At 40.4% G+C, this 21,062-nt stretch overlaps 1 protein-coding gene across 2 annotated transcripts in view; it reads right to left on the bottom strand.

Moving 5' to 3' along the window:
* UBA6 (ubiquitin like modifier activating enzyme 6) overlaps positions 1-20,759 on the bottom strand; it is a 29,495-nt gene extending 8,736 nt beyond the window's left edge. The window contains exons 1-27 of one of the 2 annotated variants that reach the window (XM_083861171.1): positions 20,668-20,759; positions 20,284-20,392; positions 19,311-19,462; positions 17,702-17,764; positions 16,677-16,771; positions 15,813-15,841; positions 14,921-15,015; positions 14,293-14,404; positions 13,115-13,195; positions 12,445-12,567; positions 10,515-10,638; positions 9,663-9,766; positions 9,183-9,245; positions 8,650-8,726; positions 7,930-7,996; positions 7,380-7,523; positions 6,656-6,723; positions 6,310-6,388; positions 6,040-6,120; positions 5,598-5,675; positions 4,180-4,361; positions 3,717-3,822; positions 2,918-3,007; positions 2,728-2,808; positions 2,042-2,170; positions 584-635; positions 417-480 (exon numbers count right to left, since the gene is read on the bottom strand). In XM_083861171.1, the coding sequence (XP_083717297.1) occupies positions 417-480; positions 584-635; positions 2,042-2,170; positions 2,728-2,808; positions 2,918-3,007; positions 3,717-3,822; positions 4,180-4,361; positions 5,598-5,675; positions 6,040-6,120; positions 6,310-6,388; positions 6,656-6,723; positions 7,380-7,523; positions 7,930-7,996; positions 8,650-8,726; positions 9,183-9,245; positions 9,663-9,766; positions 10,515-10,638; positions 12,445-12,567; positions 13,115-13,195; positions 14,293-14,404; positions 14,921-15,015; positions 15,813-15,841; positions 16,677-16,771; positions 17,702-17,742 (2,165 nt within the window). In that variant the 5' untranslated portion in view covers positions 17,743-17,764; positions 19,311-19,462; positions 20,284-20,392; positions 20,668-20,759. The remainder of the gene's footprint in view (positions 1-416; positions 481-583; positions 636-2,041; positions 2,171-2,727; positions 2,809-2,917; positions 3,008-3,716; positions 3,823-4,179; positions 4,362-5,597; positions 5,676-6,039; positions 6,121-6,309; positions 6,389-6,655; positions 6,724-7,379; positions 7,524-7,929; positions 7,997-8,649; positions 8,727-9,182; positions 9,246-9,662; positions 9,767-10,514; positions 10,639-12,444; positions 12,568-13,114; positions 13,196-14,292; positions 14,405-14,920; positions 15,016-15,812; positions 15,842-16,676; positions 16,772-17,701; positions 17,765-19,310; positions 19,463-20,283; positions 20,393-20,667) is intronic. The other variant, XM_083861170.1, reaches the window with a different exon arrangement.
* Positions 20,760-21,062: the final 303 nt, after the last annotated feature.

Below are 21,062 nucleotides of genomic sequence, written 5' to 3' on the forward strand. Positions count from 1 at the left end.
TATCTGTAATACCCAAGCCATCTAGATCAGACCCAAATTGTGAGGAACAAGAAAAGTAGTCCTTTCATGTCATTTGGCACGTCCTGCATTTTATGATGTGGACAGTGGGGGCAGGGAGGTGTGACAGCAAAAACTCAGTTATTCTGCAGCCATGTAAGACATGAAATGGGTTGTTCTAAGCCATTTCACATTAGATGAAGTCAGAACAGCACCCTCCAATCTCATGTCAGTGAAAGCTAAAATTATCTGCAGAGAAAGTATTTAACAGCTCATCAAATCTGTCACAGGATAAGACTGTGCACTAACACCTATAGATTCCAGTCCAACTTCCAGGGCGATAAAGCCACTGCCTTGCACTTCCTGCTGTGAGTTTCATGGGATGCTATATCAAGCATCTGGGAAAGTACCATACTTACAAAGGATCAGTAAATTCAAATTTCACTGGGAAAGGAGGCCTCTTTGGTGATTGCCAAAACAAACCTGGTAGGAAAACAGACTTAAGATGAAATCCTAAGGAACCAGGAGAAGTAACATGACATATGCCATGATTTTTCAACAGGCCTAAAGGAGCATTTGTACTTACTTCCATCTTTTAATCGTGTATCAAGGGGAAATGAATGAAGGAGCTGAAGAGCCTAGAGGAAGAGCCAGAGAAGCTTTAGTAATTTGTCACATAGATTGACATGACCACACTAAATCAAGCCTGTCTAGCTGAAGTAATTTAAAGAGTTAAGAAAATCATGAAACACTTTTGTCAAGATGGACAGCTTAAAGACAAGTACTACTAGACAGAGTGCTTGTCCATTTCATTCACAGAACAGAGATGACAATGTCACCTCATCTGTACAAAGCTCAAGCAAGGCATTTAATCCAAGAATCACAAAATGTGTAAGTTGGAAGAGACCTTCAATATCATTGAGTCCAACCCAGCCTTAACACCTCAACTAGATCATGGCATTGAGTGCCACATTCAGTCTTTTTTTAAACACATCCAGGGATGGTGACTCCACCACCTCCCCGGGCAGACTATTCCAGTACTTTAACACCCTTTATATAAAATACCTTTTCCTAATATCCAACCTATATTTCCCTTGGCGCAGCTTCAGACAGTGTCCTCTCATTCTGTCAGCTGCTGCCTGGAGAAAGAGACCAACCCCCAGCTGTCTACAATTACCCTTCAGGAAGTTATAGAGAGTGATAAGGTCACCTCTGAGTCTCCTTTTCTCCACGCTAAACAACCCCAGCTCCCTCAGTCGTTCTTCGTATGGCTTGTTTTCTAAGCCCCTCACCAGCCGTGTTGCCTCCTCTGGACGTGCTCAAGTGCCTCAACATCCTTCCTAAACTGAAGGGCCCAGAACTGGACACAGCACTCAAGGTGTGGCCTGACAAGGTATACCTCCTGACTTCACCAATTATCAAGAACTCTCTAATTTCATGATCACTCTGCCCCAGAAGCAAAGCATTCTCCTAGTGACCTTACTGTCACTTTAGGATTCTTGCTTATGGATTCCCAACTTGAGATGCAATATTTTCTCAATGTGGCAACTACCACCAGGGATTCTGTATGCATAGGAACGTTTATTAATCCACAGCATCCCAACCCTATCTTTCCTACAGAATTACACACATACTTTAAGCGATACTGTTGACCAGACTGTAACAATGACTGGCTCTTACTTCAGAAAAATCTTTAAGAAAATCAGGGTACAAAGGAGAGTTCAGTAACAGGAGTTTAGCGTGGGGAACAAAAACCCACTGCCTAATAAAAGGCACCTGATAATCCTGATACTTTGGAAAACACTGGAAGAATGCCAAGTAAACTGCATGAAGACTACTGAACAGAGTACTAAGAGTGAGTTAATAAACAAGACCTGGAAGTGTTACAGTAGAATGGGAGGCAGCATTTTTAGGTTTCAAATATAGTTTGTTATTAGGAAGAGATGGAAGTGAGTGCAAATACTTGGACACCTTGTTATTAGGGCCACGTTTTATAAAATCTTCTTCAGTCTAGTGCTACCTCATTTATTTAGGTCTTACCTACCTTATGGCTAAAATACTTTTCAAATTTTACTCTTGCTAGTTCTACACATTGAGTCCAACTTCGGGGTCTTCTACTGAGCGTTTTAATAACATGAAAACAGCCTTCCAAGCTCTCTCCTGATTTTATTCTCTAGATAAAGAAACACAAAAATGTTAAAACAGACAAGATTCTTTCTAATCCAGTTACACAGTAAATATGTTTTTAGTAATTCCATAGGCAAGAGGAAACAGAGGTTCATTTCATGAAATATTATCCTTTATGTGCTCCTCTCCACTGGCTTTTTTTCCCCATTTACTTCCACCAGCCCTTTGAACCACAGGCCATTACAGACTCACAATAAAAAGTAAACTATTTCAATCTCATTTATTACTACTTGAACTCATTTCAAACTCAGTCTTACTTTCATTTTCCCCAGCTAGTTACACATTAGTGGGACACACTAGCAGTGTCTCAGTCTTTCTGGTATTTCTACATCATGTACAAAGCCCATGAGCTGGAGAAGCTTTTAATTATGAGACACACCAGAAATAGTGTTCACATGATCAACTAATGACTTGGCCGAGTAAGTCTTCAGGTTTTCTGAAAAAAGTCAGAAACTAACCCTAATCTCACTGACCTTAAATACAGACAAAATCCATAAAGCAGTAGTTTAAGCCCTCTATTTTACCTTGGCAACATTCCCTTACCTGTAAAACTTCTTCTGCTGACGGGTAGGTTTGCCAGAACTTGTTAAACAATGAAGGCTTGTGAGAAAATGAACTTTCAAACTGTAAAATAAAAAGAACAAATGTGACATTATGCAAGAAGTGTATCAGATGCCCACCTTTCTAAATACACATGGAGTTGTGCTGAATGCCAGAAAGGTTAACCCATTACCTTGTCTCTTGCCCACTGTATTGTATGCTCAATAGCAGCTGGGAAAGACTTCAAGGTGCAAAAAGGTATTTCTTCCTCTGGTGGATCCCGCTGTAATTAAGGAGGGTTGCATGTCAATGCAGGCTTATCCAGGTTAATTGCTAATAATAGCACCAAGAACTTGTACTTGGTTAAAAACTCTGTTAAAGTTAAAAACTCTGCTCTTATAAAATACAAAGTGGCTTTTTATGCTTAGAAATCTGGTTTATGAACACTAGCTAGCATTTATGAGTAATAGCCTAAACTCAACACTCGAAAGCAAAACTGAACTGTGAAACATAAACAAGTGAAATTGCCAGCCAGCTTTTCTGCAAGATGTGCAGCTGGTGTGCATAATATACTTTCAACATGAAAATGCCCTGTCACCCAAGGCCAGAAAGACTTCTTTATGGACCCTAACAAGACAACAAGACAACTAGGATGCTCAAAGTCCTGTCTTTGTGTCCACATGGAACTATTTCATGGTGTTCTCAACCAATGAATTTCTCCACAAGAACTTAAAACAGAGGGATACTGCACGTAGTGTCTATCAGCAATAGAGCCTGAAGGTTCATTTTCCCCTTTCCCATTCAAACAGAACTGCTCAAATTTTATTTCCTGTGAGTTTTTCTTCAGAAACAAAGGAAGTAATTATTTCCTAACAGTACTGCTCTTCAGCAGCTCAAACAGGCCACTTATTTTAGAAAGACACATAAAAATGATCAAAGAATCAGAGGCCATCATGAGACAAGCTACAGGAGGTGAGCAATGAAAGACTTACATGACTATTGTAGGACTCTGTCAGATGGGGCACAATAACTTCTGTGTGTCCTTTTGTTCCCATAGTTCCAGAGTCTATAAGAGGACGCAGGTTTGCTACACAACGACTGACATGGAAAGACACAGACTATCAGAGTACAGAAAAATCTCTATGTTCTTGCCTTGCAAACATAACTGGAGTGCAACCAGAGTTGTCTCTAGGCACTTTCAGAAGAGTGGAAAGCTTACACCAAACTCAGGGAAAAAAAGAGAGTAAATAAGAACTATTCAGGTTAGATCAGGATACTGTACACTTCAGCATGTGTGGATTATGAGCATTAGAAATTATTTTTAAATGTCAGTATCTTTAATTTTATATTTAAATACATATTTTTATGCCTAAATAATTCAACCTTAAAACTGCCAGAGTATTCTCACTCTCATCAGAAGTTAACAGTTGTCCTTGCTTCCCTTCCACCCCCTACCTATCAATGTATCTCCTGGCTTCAACATTGTCCAAAGCAGTCACAATCACGTCTTGCTTGGTGTAGAATTCATCACTGTAAGTGTTCTCAGTGGCTGGACAAACTTTATTAATATCTGAATCAATCTTTATGTAAGGATTGATGTTCAGAGTTGCTTCTGCTGCAGTGTAGCTCTTAGGTTTCTGAAAGCACAAATACAGAGATCAGCAATATGCAGAGAAAGGACATCAGAGACACAGAAATACCGACTTCATTTACTGATCAGCAAAATCCACTGACAAATGTTAGTATGCAAAACATACAATAAATGACATTTTTTAATCGTATACCTCCTTCACTGATAAACATCTTATTAATCTAGTTTTTTGTTTTATTTAGTATTTCAGAGACCACATGGTAGAAGTGCTTAAATGGTTTATCAAGTAACTGAAACTGTGCTGCCTCTCACAGAAATTTCTTCAAAAGAAGGAAGCAGTTCACGACTGTCTGAGGATAAACCCGTAAGTAACTCTGTGTCTGTGCAGCACAGACATCAAGCACCTGCGAATAATCACATTTCTGCAAGGTATTCCACACCAAATCAACTTCAGAAGCTATTTGAAACAGAGTTCTTGACCTACCCGACGCTTCTAGCCATACCACAATTATCTAGGGATCAGCACTCAAGCCTGTGGCTTCTGAAAGCTTGCAGGGTTCACCTCCCATTTATCTACCCATCATCCAAAGTGCAATCTGTTCCCAGATTTACTACACACAAACAGGAGGCAGAAAATTCAACTGTTGGGTTTTGGGCAGGGGAAACCTTCTTCCACATTGCTGTCAAGATCTAAGCCACCTTTTTTATTTTGTGCTGTGTTTGCGAGCCAGGGGATGTTCTCTCTGCTTCTAAGTAATTAACAGCTTCTGGGTTATGCATTTACTGAATGTATATGTTGGGCATTTCAAAATTATTTATCGGCTTAGTGAAAACTGGATTAAGTCAGAAGACACCAACTTTGGTCAAGTTCCAGCAGCAGCAGCACTACTGAGCTTTACCATGAACAGTTCTGCCGACACTGTCTATTTTTTTGTTGTTTTATTTTCCCCAGATTTCAATGGCATAGTGGAGCATTTCTGACATAGTAACCCATGGCAGGCTCTTATGCAATATGGTACTCATCCAACTGTCAAATTTGAAAGATTTCATTAGTCAAAAACACCAGTACAAATTAGACAAGCCAATTTTACTCAACTGATACTAGTGATGAGTTGGATACCACTGAAGTTCTAGGCACTCTTTTAAAAAAAACCCTACATTTCATTACAGCCTCTAAAGTCTTTTCTGGACAGAAGTACAGACATTCACAAGTTCAGCTCTCTGTGGGGACACAGGACAGGGACACAGCAGCCCAGAAAATTTACTGAATAAGAAAGCCTACCTGTATATGATGAGGTCGAAAAAGAAACTGCCTGTTCAGGTTGGATTTCTCTATCAAATCTGGATCTGTAATTGTAACCTAAGTCAGAAGGGGTAAAAGCAACAGCTGAAGTTACAATTTAAGTGTAACACTAAGGAATGATCTTGATGAAACTTCTACAGACACTTGTCCAAACAAAATACTGCTATTGGCTTTCACTGTGGCCAAAGCTCTGCTTTATACTGACCGCCTAAATTTTGTTTTAAAATCAAAATACAGCAAGACTGCTCCGAGTGTATTCTGCTTCTAATTGCACACCCTTCTATGCCAAGGCCACTCTATCCTCTGCACAGAGATCAACTTGAAATAAGTGTTAGGCTTTTAACAACTTTAGTAGTCTAATTATTTAATTCTTCCCTGTAACAGTACTTCTAATGAGAAGTAAGGTTAACAGGTGACTTACCAATCCTTTGTCTTGCCCAGTACCAACACCAAGAAGTGCGAAGTTCTTCAGCATTTCACAGCCTATTGCTCCACAGCCAACCTAAAAACGTGACATTTGCAGAATCAGAGATGTAAGTGGAAACCACAAAGACAAGTCCAACTGCAATTCTGGACCATTTATTCGGCAGTGGCACTTATCGGAGCTGCCCTCATGTACTTTGAGGACAATGGGCATTAGCTGTACCAACAAAGCATTTGCAAACAGTGTAACAGTGTCAGTCATACTCACCAAGAAAACATTCAAATCATGGAGCTTCTGGCACAGAGAGTCTCCAATACAAGCCCTCAAGGCATCATATCTATCTCCCCTATGGAGGCACAGGAGACAAGAACAGGAGACTTCAAGCTGCTATTTATCATGGTAGTACCACTGATACCAAACTGCACTTTGACGTGAACTAAGAAAGTCAGACAGAGTCTATAATTCCTGTTCATCCCAAACTGAAATAGGACACACATTCTTAACCCCAAACCTGTCCCTCCAGCAAACAGCACCGAATTAAATTTAAAAGACATCTGTGCCTGAGACTCAGATGTGAACAGTACATAAGCCAGCAGATTGTAGTTGTATTTACCGTGGAAGAAACTCCTCAGAGCCCACCTTCTCTAGAGGCATTACAATGTCTAACACATCTATATATAGCTGTAAAAGAATGAAAAAAAAATCCAATAAAAACCTGTGACAAACATTCATGTTATTTTAATTTAAAAACTAACTATGTTGTATGAACAACAGAGTCTAGAAATTCAGAAGCACTAAGTTTTTACTGTCAGTGGAAGACTACACAGCATCTGGTACCCTACAGTTCACTTCACAATTTTAGTGGACAGGAGACAGCACTTGGACAGAGAGGGGGAAAAAACATTCACTCAAACAGATGAGTTTGTTCCAAGTTTTTGACTTCTGACAGGCATGTTACCCCTCCATAGGTAACTCTGAAGACTGTGACATTTTTTAATCCAACTGTACTCTGACATTTATTCTGAGAGTCTGAAAGCCCTGCTCTTCTGTACAGTAGCTTAAGCTGGTATCTGCACTACATCACACCTTTGCATCCATGCAGTGACAAGCCAATTCTCTTTTTGTTAGTTGGAAAAACAATGTGCTGTCTGAACCCCAAATACAAAAATTTTAACTAAAACTGGTTATACTTTTATTGTACACGTAAAACCACTACTTTTTCTTTAGTTCCATGCTATAGAAGTTCTTTGGGTTACTCTGATCATACAGCATTTAAAAAAAAAACTATCCATTCATAAGATGTCAAAATAACCATCCAAAAACCAAGACAGCCTTACCCACTGCTGCAATGGAGAAAATTTTCCTGTTACTGCTTTCAGGACTTCCTGGCTAGCAACACCACCCACTGCTGCAGCCAAAGGAGGCAGAAATCCCTGAGCAGTCCTAGACAGCCATTTCACCACATCTCCATTCACCTGAGGCTGAAAAGTAAGACACAGGAACAGGTTTACACTCTCAGGGAACAAGTTGGTGTTGGACAGTTTCACAAACCATTATTCTTCACTAAAAGACAGATTAGTTCACTCTGACTAGCAAAAAAGTTTCCAGCCAAAACAGATCCACCATATACCCTGTATTTGTCATATGCATTTGTCTAAAAATTAGATTCACATCACCATAGGATCAGCCTTCATGTCAGGTCAACATTCAGTTGAATCCATGCTAAAATCCAATTCTGTTTTCTCACATGGCCTTCAAACAGCTAGCTGATCCATCTAAAGATGGATTCAAAGGCCAGAACAAGGACCAACAACTAAAGCATGACCTTTAGGAAATTAAGTGAGTACATAAAAAAGTCACTCATAATGACAAAGATTCCTTACTCACTTTGTTTTCCAGTGTTTCATTTATAGACATGGCTATTTTCAGCATTTCCTCAGCATCTTGAAGGCATCTAGACACCAGGGTAGAAACAATAATGATGACTTAAACATTCCAGAGTTCTTCTAGAAATACAATCAATGGAAGAAAAGAACAACGGATACAACAGGAAGTTTGGAATCTCACATTATCCGTAACAGTGAGCATTCAAAATGTACTTCTAAAGGTTAGGGTTAGCCCAAGAACAGGAGTCTCAGTGGAAAACCCCATGTGCAAGTACAGTCTTAAGATTTCTAATTTTTAAGTAATTTTGTCTCATTTAACTCAAAATTACACACATCACAAACTACAGCTGTATGAAAACCACTGAAAACTAAACCCAAATTATTCAGATTTTTTTTTAAATCCATGAACTACAAGATAAATCAGGATCACTGAAACAACTTTTCTATATCAATCCCACAATGTGAAAAAACTAGAACAGAGAAGGCCTTCCTCCAGAACTATCCTCTGTCTGTGTGGGCCCAGAAAGTGTCATTGCTGTATTAGGAAAGTCTTGTTACACACTCAGACACACATCAGGTAACATTTTTCATCTTTTCATTTCTACATGGTCTATCAGGTACCAGAAGGGAAGGTACCATGCTGCACAACCAGCCTGTAACTACACAAAAAGGAGAAATCTGTCTGATTCAAGGCTTGGCAAACAGAGAACTGCTGCTTTACCCAATGTTCGGTCTGCGACCAAAGCTCTCCTGGAAGTGGTTCAAGGCAAGCATGGCAACATGGATCTGCAAAGGTGCCTGTTAAGACAACAATAACTGTTGATCAGTTACAAACTAGAGAGAAATGAAGTACACAAAAACAACTACCTGAACTCTTTCATTTCTTGTCTCTTAAGTACAATTCTCGAAAAAAGTTTTAAAATTACGTTGAAAAGTGATTTTGAAATAATTTTTATTAATTTTTTTAAAAGTATTGCTCAGTAATGCAACTCCCTTCACACACATTCAGCACCCACTTCAATTAAGTCCAACTGAGGAGTCCCCAAAAGAATTTAGAGCTGAAATTGGAAAGTGTGGTAATCTGCTTTTAACTAGACATTATAACGCATTGCTTTTTGCCAAACATCAATAACAAAGCTCAGCATTAAAGGCAAAAAGTAGAAGTTACATTATTCTAAACATAAAGCTACAGATTACAACCCATGTATTTTTACTATTAGAGCACTTATGTCCAAATCCCCACATGTTAATTACCTCAGGCTTGCTAAAATCTGCAACAAGGCATAATGGGTTTGTTATCTGCTTCTCCAGCGGTTCCTGGAAAACAGAATTCATGACAACACCACACTACTTAAAAACACAACAGCCACTGCTACCTGGTGAAAAAATATTCTTCTTATAGAGATTAAGAAATAAATATCCTTTCTGACTAGCATTGCCATTGCTCTCTTCATTATTCATACCACACTAGATGCTAAAAATAATTATCTCCTGCAAGTTCTACTGAAAATGGACAGAGACGTTCCATATCCTAATGGCAAGACTTATCTTTAAACGGATGTGATTTTTAGGACTGCCCTGAGCAGAGCCAGGAGCTGGAGTCCATAATCCTTGTGGGTCCTTTCCAAACAAAGGACATTCTATAGTTCTAGGAAACATGGACATGCTGAACTCTGCTTCCAGTGCTCAAAGCATTAACGCCTGAGAACTCAGCTCTGTCAAGCACACACTTACAAAGTAACACATCTTGGGTGTCTTCACTTGCACAGCTATGCCTCCATGCAGGTAAGGCTCCATCTCTGATGTGTCACCAATGCTGAAGGAATAAGGTGACACCACTGAAAAGAGAAGAAACAATGACAGACAATTCAAAGTGTCATTGGATGCTACAGTTCTGTATACAACAAAGTGGGGGTTTGCCAATGATTTTTGTGCTGCAATTTTTGCAGTGGGCAAACTTGTTTTGAAAGCAAAAGCACAGCTGATTCTCCTAACAGGATTAGCGCAGAAACTGGCAGAGGGACAAAGTATTAGTTTCACATGATCCATTATGAAATGAGCTTTTTTAAGTGGCAGCAGATTTAACAAGAATTCTGATGACCACAGCTCTGTAACAAAAATGAAATCACGTTTAATTTTCTTCAGACTGTGCACAGCGGTGTCCAGTATTAAGCGCTCTGAGTAGGATTTTAGCCAGCCCTGTAACAAGAACTACAGGCAATCAAAAAAGGCAGCTGGAGCATTCTGTTACATCTTCCCCCTCATACATGGGAAGCATCATTCCGGCAAGGCAAAAAGACAGAAAAATTTTTAATTCATGGAAAATTAAAACCAAAAGCTATGCCATGAATAGAAGGAAGGAACTGACTGCAGCATCAGTTTGAGCAAAATGCAAGGGCTCAGAGGAAACAAATTCAAGCACATGTTTCAAGAGTACCACTTGCTCTCTCTTCTGCTCCAAACAAACAGGCATTCAGATGTGGGAACTGCAAAATTCCCCAGCATCTAAAAGGAACCAACTAACGCTTTTGTGACTATATCAAGCCAGAAAAGAAGTACCTTGCAAATGAGTCAACAGCAGTTTACCTGTTATTTGGTGTGTGGATCCATTCAAGCAGGACATTCCATTAACTTCCCGAAAGGTTAAGAACTGTCCTGTTTCAAGCCTGTGTGGATGATTTTCAAGGCAAGTGACAATACCAGGATTTGACTGAAATAAAAAATAGCTGTCAGCAAGGAAGAAAGTGTCTCGTGCAAAGGGGTCACATAGCTTTCTGTCTACTGAAACTGCAGTCTTTAATACTTTTAACATCTCATTTCTGCCACAGCAAGAGAGTTACCTATGACAGCTTTTTCAGTCCTACGATTTTCAATTTAACATTATTTCTATAACAAAAACTCTCATTTTCACTGTTTCCAGTTCTCAGTATGTTAGCAAACTGCATTTGCTAGTTCTCAGTAGTCAGATCCATTGTTATATTCTAAAATAGTAGCAGATTTATCCCCTTTTCCCAAACTAAAAATAGTCCCTACGTGCAAAGAAATTTTCAGAGGCATTAAAAAATAGTCCAGTGAATGGTCCTTACTACTCCATGCTTCCTTTCTGTCTGATATCCTTAGAGAGGATATCCAAACGCATTCTTGAAAGTTTAAAAGCTTAAAAAGCTGGACACCATACAAGAGAGAGACAGCTTCAGCAGGTCACAGACAGGTGACAGCTCACTCTTGCAGGAATCTCAGACAACATCTCATCCTGTTATGGGATGTGATGCCAATCTGCCATGCACACAGAAACCTCACTGCAGTCTGAACACAGCTCATCAAGACCTTGTACTGCACCTCAGGCTGTAACCTGGTGCATCTGCAAGCAAGGCTGGCCTGTAAAGTCTCCTCTGATCCCTTCCTGAGTCCCCAGTAAAAGAAAGTTTTCAGTTACGTAGCACAGACCTTAACTACAGTGGACCACATTCTCTGTGACAATGAACAGGAGAAAAGGAGTTGACTGGAGAAAATTCTGCTCTCATTTAGGAACACAGTGCCACCTTGACCCTGTCTACAGGACAAGAACAGCCACTTGATGGCACTGAGTTTTAATTCTCATCAGTTAGTTTTACACATCAGAGTGGATGAAGATACAATGAAATTTAAGTATCAGATTATTAAACATAGAACATACATACAAATATATAATAATTTCTTGATTTGGCAGGTAGTCAGCACAAGCCATGAAACTCAGTTATGTACTCCTTATGTAATCAATGAGAATAATCAAGTCATCCATTCCTTTTTAAAGGCACCAAGGAACAGGCTACCCAAATCATCATATCATAAGCTTTAATCCAGACCAAACCCAACTTACTGTACCAAACCCTCCTAGATTGGTTATTATTATATTTACAGTGGACATAGGACAAAAGATTTGCTGCTGGATTAGTGAGCTTACTGTCTGGACTTCCAGAACTGAAAAAAGAACTTGAAGTAATCTCCCTTTATAAAACAATAATACAAAACTAAATGGACATCCTAACATTCTGCACTGGAAGTACTAGCAATAATATCCCCTTCTCATTACCTCTGCTTTAGTAGGTTAAAACAAACCTTTGAATTTCTTTTTAAAATATCCTCTCCGTCCCCTTGATTATTTCAGTAACCTGCTTTTAATTGCTGCAGTTTCTTATAAAAAGGGCTCTTTTCACACCTATTTTTACACTTCCTTAGAAGATTTACCCTATTCTCACAACAAAGTTATTTCCTCTTCTTTCTACACCTCCTCATTTTCTTTCTCTCCTTCTCTCCAATTAAAAAAAAATCAGTGTTGTGTGTTACATAGTAAGTAACAACCAGGAGGCAAGGTAAGAACAAAGTAACCAAAGTAGCTTTGTTTCTCCTATAGTGACAATTTTAAATTAATTAGCAGGCTGCTCAAGTGAAGCACTCTGGCACTCTCCTTTTCAAAGAGCCAATAATGAGTCCTTTTAAAAACTGTTAAAGCAACACAATAACTTTTATCCCTTACTTGTGTTATATTTGAAATGAAGACTTCCTTTGGCTCCTCTCCTGTTGTATCCAGCACTTCAAATTCATCACCAAAGTCACAAAACAAACGTGAGCATACTCCATACACATCTGCACTGATGAACTGCAAGAGACAGTAAAAATCATGAGTATTCCTAGAACAGCACAAGCCAAAGATGATGCCTCACACTGGACCTTGTTGAAGGCCAGCAAGGTTTAGTTCTACAGTGGAAACCTGTTGCTGTACTCAGGCCACTGACTACACAGCACAGCACTGACCTGCAGGAGCATTTCTGGGCCCATTCGCAACACAGGAATAACATCACTACACAGTGAAAAGCTGCTATTTCTACTACTCTTACATCCAGCCTCAGCACGTCCTTCAGCCCCAGCACATCCTTTCAGAACCATTTTGAGTTAACAGTGAAAACTATTTCTTTAATACAATTGCTTTTTTAATTAAGGACCAAGCTATGGTTGTCACCTGTGCTGGTATCCAGATAATACCAGCAGCAGCACTGTATTCCCAAAACTCCTGCTGCTCCATCAACATGCCATCTGCACTGAATTATATACTGCATAACCAGCTTTCTCCGTTTTTGGAAACAACATCCTGGAAGTCCAGAATGCCCACTCTACAGATTATTCATGTGTTGCATTTTTTCTATTACCTTAATAGGTGGCTGCTGAGCATGACAGAAGTCATTAATCTTCTTCTGCAGCAACAGACTTACTTCAGTCAATATGACACACTGTGAACAAGAACAGAAATAGTTATAAGACACTGAAAGTAATCAGTATCTTCAGGCTATGGGAAAACTTAGTACCTAGAGTAAGTTACTTAGGTGTCCTGACTCCTATCCTCCACAATTAGGAGAAAGCAGTCTTGAGGAAGTTTCCTCATTAAAGCAGATTGGTTACCACCTCACAAATTTTGGAAACAAAATGAGTAAGAGCAGGAACAGCAAATTCCCAGGTTTTTGTTTGGTTGCTTGTTTTTTACCATCTGCAGCTGTGAAACTCAAAATGCAATCAGAATATTTACCAAAACAGTTACGGAAAATCTCAGCAAAACTGTAGATTTTGAAATTTAGGATTAAAGCTAGCAAATACAAAAAATACTTATCAGTGCACACCAAGAAGTCTGCATAGGCTTCCAGTATTTGTGGTCATAAAGCTGCAGACACAGAATTTCTACACACATTCCTTTAATGCCTAGGACATTTATGCCTACCTTTAATTGGGTTCCAAGGCACATGCACAGCAACCCATTCAGTTACACCTGGCTTGTTGTAGCTGGGACATTCAGAAACTTGGTGTGTTTGTATGTAAAACACAGTAAAGATTCCCCACTCAGACTGAGCCACGCACACAGGCAGGACAGCTGACTGAACAACTGCAAGTGCCCTCACACCACCACAGAGGCACTTATATTTCATTACATACATACATGAATGATCTAATTACATAGCCTGAGCTTCTGCTGCCTGGAATACAGCACACAGAATATATGCAGAACATCTGTGCTACATAGCTGCAAAGAAAAGTCACAGTTTCACCTTCAAAGAAAAAGCTTTGTACAGTGACCCCACTTAGCTATTTATTGTCCTAACAAATTCCATAGTAAGTGTACGAATAAAATGGTGGGAACACAAACCAACCGTTTCGGTCTTGAAAAAAACAAGCACAACACTTCATCTGTCCAAATACAAGACCTACCGTTTTCTTTGCACCATCTCAAAATAAGCTTCAAACTTCTTCATGCTATTTACTTACATAAAAAAATCCAAGTTATATGCTCTGAGCAAAATACATGAATACACATACAACTGCTTTAGAAGTGACATACCTGGTAGTGCTTTAGGAAAGACAGATCTGTGGTTTCATCTAGTGGCACAGTTGATGCTGCTACATGGACATATGGATTGAGCTCTGCAATACGAGGAAGTGTGGCGTCAGCCCTGAAAGTAAAACAATTTTCAATTTTTTATGTATCTACAAAATCTATTTTTCTATTTATATGTATCTATCAATACAGAATTTCATACTATACGTGCTCTACAAGAGACCCTCACAATGTCTCCTGGCAACAACCAACAACTAATTTATTCACACTCCAATTCCTAGCAAATCTCAGGAAAACTTCTGTGTCCAATATCCCACAAGACTCATGGATGTCAGTTGTCATGGCTACTGTCCAGTCTTGTACAGGTGGCTGAGAAAGCCCAAGGAAGAAATGCACGCTGGCCCCTGCTATTAAATTTGCATTACAAGCAGTGACACTTGTGACTCTGAACCTCCGTCCCAGTCGAGGCTTCCTCTAATATCTACCTGGGCACTGTACTCACAGCCAGCAACTCCAGAGAAAGGGTTTAACAGGTATTTGATATGTACTACCAGCTCTTGGACAACAGCTATTTTTGATCCTGATGAGACTGTCAAGCTCAGTCCTCTCTCACTCCAAAGACTTCACTAACCTGTTCCTTTGACTGGTAACATCATCTTCATGGATGAAGAAGTTGATCCCCAAATCCCATTTTGTGCAGAGCTTGGTGTCATGAACTGTAAGAGCCTAAGAAAGTTTGTCAAAATGTATTTGCTGGAAGAAATATACAAGGTTACAGCCCCCAAAAGCGTGGATTAAGCCCCACATAAAATGTCTGGAGGACTAACAATGCAGAATGTTTAGTTGTAGCACATACAAGAAATACAAGAACAAGCTCTTCCAACCTCTTCCCAAGAAAACTCTTACTGTTTGAGAGGGCTAAACACATCTGCAACATGCACTTCACTCAGCATTTTCCTCCCAATATGCAGTGATAACAGACAGCACTTAAATATCAAGGATGATTTTTGCCAGACTGTGATACAGGGGCAATTGTGATCTGAAAATTAATGGATTAATTTGGCTTTTTTTCTGTTGGAAAGAAGAGTTTTAAAAGGCTTCTTGATAATAAAATTAATCCCAGCAGCACAAAAACAATTGTTGGATTAAAACACCCAACCATTCTAATCTCTACACAAAAGGATTCTAATGGATGACAAAATAAGATAACATATTTTGAATAGTTTGGCTTTCGAATTTGGACCACTCCATTTAGGAGAAGCCACTTTGTACAAAAGGATTCAGTATCTAATCAGCAGGTGGCTAAAATATTTTATGAGCTATTTCAGAGTGCAGTGGACATTAATATGAGATTCTACCTGTACCACTAGAACATCCAGATTTTTTACCCCTAGGTTCTCAAATGTTTTGCAACCCTTCTATTGAAAAATATATTCAGAAACTTTAGATTGATTAGCTAGTATTGTTTTCCCTTTTTCTCCTGCTTATCCAGGAATACCCAACAACAAAACTGTCTTACATACCTTTACTCCGGCCAGAATGATGTTTTTGGCTGAAAAAGCAAAGAAAAAACAGAGAGAGGGATTATTGCAGATTACTTGCAAATCTGTACTTGGATAGTTATTCAGGTGGACAGTGACAGTATTTCATTGTTAAGAACTTCATAGCTTAAGGGTTTTTTCTCTTTTACATTTGGCTCAAGCATTCTACAGCACCTCTGAAAGCAAAATAACATAAGCCAGGTTAAAAAGACTCTCTACATTTGTCATTTGTCAGCTGTTCATCCCACAGTTGTGATTACAGAGATAGTAATGACAATAAACTGCAAAACCCCGTGACTCTGTTCTGGCATCTGGTGCAGAGAACCACTAGAGCCAACTGAAGGAGTAATACCCCAGGCATAAACCAGCCAAAACAAGTCTTGCTTATGAAGGGAGTAAGGTAAATTGTTAAGGAGTCTCTTGTATCAGGGCAGTTAAGCATCTTCATCAAATAGTTCTGGTCTCCTACACATCCTTCCATCTCATATATGGGAAAAATCTGGGCTACAGCTATTCCTATAATACATTCATCGATACTGATGCCTAAATGAGTAGTTTGGATTACCTACCCTAAACCTTCACCCAGAACACAAGATTTAGGTAAAGCAATCTGGTTCATGGAAGCACATTTTAACATAAAATTTGAAATGTTGTTCTAGTAAAATGAGAACTTAAGTCAAGGATCTCTCCTGCATCTGCAATGTTAGCAATAGGCATCATGCACACATAAATTCACTCAGATAGTTCAGACATGCTTATTATATTTAAATTTAAGGCTTACAGGTATTCTGGGACAGTATGTTTACACACACTTGTGTTTTCTTAAATAAACGTTACTTAACTTACCAATCTCCACACCAAGGCCACCTATACCACTCAGGAACACGTGGGACTGAGCCATCTTCTGCATTGCTGTGTCTCCAAGAACATACCTCTGGCGACTACAGCAAAAGACAAATTCAGATCAAAACAAGATACAAAGGCAAGAGCATATTAAAGCAAGGCAAGAATTCCCAGTCATTAAGAAACTTCTTAAAAATTCAAATGTTTATCAATCAAACACAAGATTTGCAGTCAAAATGCATACAGCAAAATGCATTTAGTACAGACGTTGTCAGTGCCAGGTTTTAGAGAAGATAAATCAAGTTATAATTTTAAATGAGTACAAAACTTCTTCAGGATAAACAAAGTTCTTGGAATTAACTACCGATGACACAAGCATGCATAGGAATTTCTTTGTCATCAGAAATCTTCAAATCAGAAGGTGACACACAGCTTTTGTAGTCAGATCCCAAAATCTTGAAAAGTCTTCACTTCCAACTGTACGATTAAACTTATACCATTCTAAACATCACCTTTTCCACCAAGGAAAAGAACAACTTTAATGAGGCTACTGACAAAAAGTAAAGTGACGCAACACCAGAAGTATTGCACTGAATTAAAAAGAAGCCTTATTTGTTCTGCATACAAGCATTTTTTAAAAATATTTTTTTCATTTTTTGATATACAAACAAGCTTTTCATTCCACCATGTTTTTACAGGGATACCATTTGTCCCAGTAGAGACTTTCTGAACTACTACCATGCCAAGTTATCTCAAGACACTCCCAGCTAACAAATTAAAACTAAACCAAACCAAAAGAAATAAATATTTTATTTTGAAATCTACTAAAATCCCTCAAAATCCAACACCTTGAAGTCTGGAGGGTAACAGAGATATTGGTGATGAGGACTGAGAAGCACAGCAAAGGCTGAGGGATGAATTAAATTACAACATTACTGCATGTAAATGTAAAAATGTAAGTGTTTCTGAAAAGTCAGGAGCAACACTTAAAAATCAGACAACTTTACCTATACAAAGCATAACTTTACCTATACAAAGCATCGTCGATTTCCATAGAGTCTGCTGCCATGATTCAATGTGATTTATTTACACTAGAAGGATTACAAAAAGAAATGAGCTGGTTATGTCAATGCAATTTCACAGCTGGCACTCATCCCTTCCCTGTCCCATTCAGGTCTTCATTAAAGGAACTGAAAAATAAAAAAGTGATGTTATGCAGGAATCCCTTTGAACATTAAGCAGCCTGTGGAACACCAGAGCACCTGGGTAAGGAAAACACACACCAGCCAGAAGACAAGAACCCCAAAATCTTCAATAAATGCTTTCAAAATACAAAGACATTAATTCCCCCACTGAAGAAATGCAAGACCTACTTCTTGTATTTGCCACAGTTAGATTTACTGAAAAAGCAACTTCATTTTATATGAAGAGCTCCAAGCTGATCAACTTCCATCTATCTGATCAGTGGGTTTTTTTGAAAAGAAGACAGAAGATTACTGAATAGCTAGAAATAGGCATTTATGCTGTATTATTTCTATGTTAATTGAAAACCCTTAAGAAACAAGTGTTTCAGCTAATTGAAGAAACCAACACCCAAAGATCTAAATTATGGCAACATTTAACTAAGACACGCAGTTAGACAGTTTGATAGGATTGTAAGAAAAAAAATGTAATTTATGCTATCAAGGCCTTTGGCCATTAACAAGGATGTTTTCATTCTTAAGTTGGTGATAACTAAGCACCAGGATTAGGAACAAGCTGCCCCTGGGCACCTTGTTTCTTACTTATGCACACTGGGAACTGGTGCTTGGTGAACCTGGCAGGTGACTGCCACCAAACACAGGAAGACCAAAATAGACCCTGTGTGTATTTTGTAGAAGTGATAGGAACTGATGTTCTGGGTCACATATCTTATTTCAGCTTTCTACAAACTGCCTTCGAAATTATACATCACTGACAACCCTCCCTCCTGAGACTGAAAAGTAAGGACCCAGACATACTAAGGACTTTTTTTTTGGAGAGCACAGATATACCCTAAAACAGCTTTCAAACCTCCCCAAAATCTAATTCCTATTCGCTGTTCAGGTGACTTTGGCAAACACTTTAATATTTCTGAGGTATGGCACCTGCAGCCTGTCACGACTTGGAGACTGCAACATTCTGCGGCCAAATTCATCCTTTTGGTTTTTTTACAAAGCACAGCAAGGGACAGAGTTATAGTGGACACAGGCCACAAATCTTATCCACAAAGCTCTTCCACAGTGTCCTACTCTTCAGCTAGCATTCAAGACAGTCAGCATAAGGCAGCTCCATCACAGTCCACACCATCAGCCACTTCCACAGAGCTCCCATGCCCTTGACACCACATGGGCTGAGGACAAACAATGACCATTTTACTAGAGCCAGATCTCAAGCCAGAGTGCAACATCCCACATCTTACAGTCACAGGCTTCAGTCCCTGATTAAATAAGGGCTTTCATTTCAGCTACTGCCTGAGACATAAGACTAGAAGCAAGTTTTTCCCCCTCAAAGCAAGCCAGCAGCATCTCTTAACAGACCAGAGCTGTTCTGCTCCTCCATAAACAGCACTGGCACTCTGGAATGTCACAATCATGACATGAAAGGAACGACACTTACCAGTCAGGTTGTGAAGTAAGAAGAGAAAGAGGAAATTTATTATGATTTGGGGTTTATATAGGGTTTGGAATTTGATCAAGGATTGGGGGATGAGAGGAGCACCTCTCTGACCCCAGTGGTCAACTCAGAAGTCCATCACTTTGTCCTTCCACCTGGAAAGAAATGCCTTATTTACCAAGCATCAGTCTTTGTTTTTGTTTAAATCATGAGAAAGCTCCAGTAATATGAGAAACAACCAGAAGACTGAAAAATCAGGGCGACACTTGGAACTACACAACATAAAAGTATTGTGGTACTAAGATGGTGATGGTGATCCACTCCAGATAAAAATGCTCAGCTTCCACTGCTGTGGTTGCTGACAGCCATCTCAATCTCTGTGCCCTCCCAAACAGTCTTTTGTAAACTAGGACGTGTGATCAACTGGCAAGAGAAACTCAGCCACCTGTTTCACACAGACTCATTTGACAGTGACTCTTTCAATATAGTTTTTAATTCTCCTCCTGCAGTCATAGTTACAGCACTGAGATGCTGCCAGTGCACCCATTAGGTAGAGCAAAATACCTCCTTCCACAAGGAGGATTTAATGACACTATGATCAAGCAACTGTAGGACAAACTTGGTCAATGTATTTCTGCATCCATTCTGCATTATTTCTCATTCTTGTTCCACCAGTATTGAATCTGCTTCAAAGAAATGCATGTAAAAAAGTCATTATAACATTATGTCCTAGTTCTTACCAGAAGCTCAACATTTATACTCTTGTCCGCTTCCTTTTGAAAGCCAACACATTCAGTTTCAATTTCAGCCTTGTATTTCACTGTTTAAGTACTTTCATTTCTTAAAGCTTCAGCTGCTTTCATGACATAACCCAGGGACAAACCGAGACGCTACACGTTACCAAGCAGGACTAAGATGCTCTGAAGGGCAAAGGCACAGGAGCTGTAGCGGTGTGCTGGTTTCACAGTGTCCTTACCTCCTGCAGGCTGAAGCAGTGTTAATCGCTCGCTGTTTAGCACACTGGGATGGCACGGAGGCCTGCACTCATCCCACCTCCCCGGAGCTTCCCAGTCGATGTAGGCTCCCTGCTCAGCCGGCGGAGAGAGAGAGAGAGCGAGAGGAGGCTCAAACCCAGTTCCTGCCCAGCCAGGTTAATGCGAGAACACCGACACCTCGGATTTACAGCGGGGAATCCCGACTAAGCTCAGGGCTGCCCCGGAACCACCCCAACCCAGCAGAGCCAGGCGGCTGCAGCCCCGCTCTCGGGGCACTCTCGGGGCGCTGGGCACCGCTGGGCACCGCTGGGCACCGCTGCCCGGCCCCGCCCGCCCCCGGCCCCGCCGCCGCCCGCTCTCCTCACCCCGCGGCGGCCTTGGCGTGGCGATCCAGGCCCGTGCGCAGCCGGCGGCGGCGGGGGAAGCGGCAGGAAAGGGGCGGGAAGCGGCAGCGCCGGTGCCGCGGCGCTTCTCCGCCTGCGCCGACAGGAGAGGAGGGGCCGGGCCGGGCCGGGCCGGGGCCGCCCTCAGGAGGCGCGTCTCTTCGGCAGCGGAAGGGGCTGTGCAGCCACTGCCCGGCCGGGGCCGCTTGAGCCAGGGAATCCCCGCCATTTTCTGCCCGGGCAGTAACGCACCGTGCTGTTAAACAGAATAAAATTAATAAAGCCTCCTTAGGTTGAAGCATGGCCAGTTCAGATGATGAGGAGCGGCTCCAGGCCGTGCTCCGGCGGTACCCGCCTCCGTGTCTCGCAGGAGGGCC

This window comes from Zosterops lateralis (genome assembly GCF_965231275.1).
Source record: "Zosterops lateralis genome assembly, chromosome: 5".
Classification (NCBI taxonomy): domain Eukaryota; kingdom Metazoa; phylum Chordata; class Aves; order Passeriformes; family Zosteropidae; genus Zosterops; species Zosterops lateralis.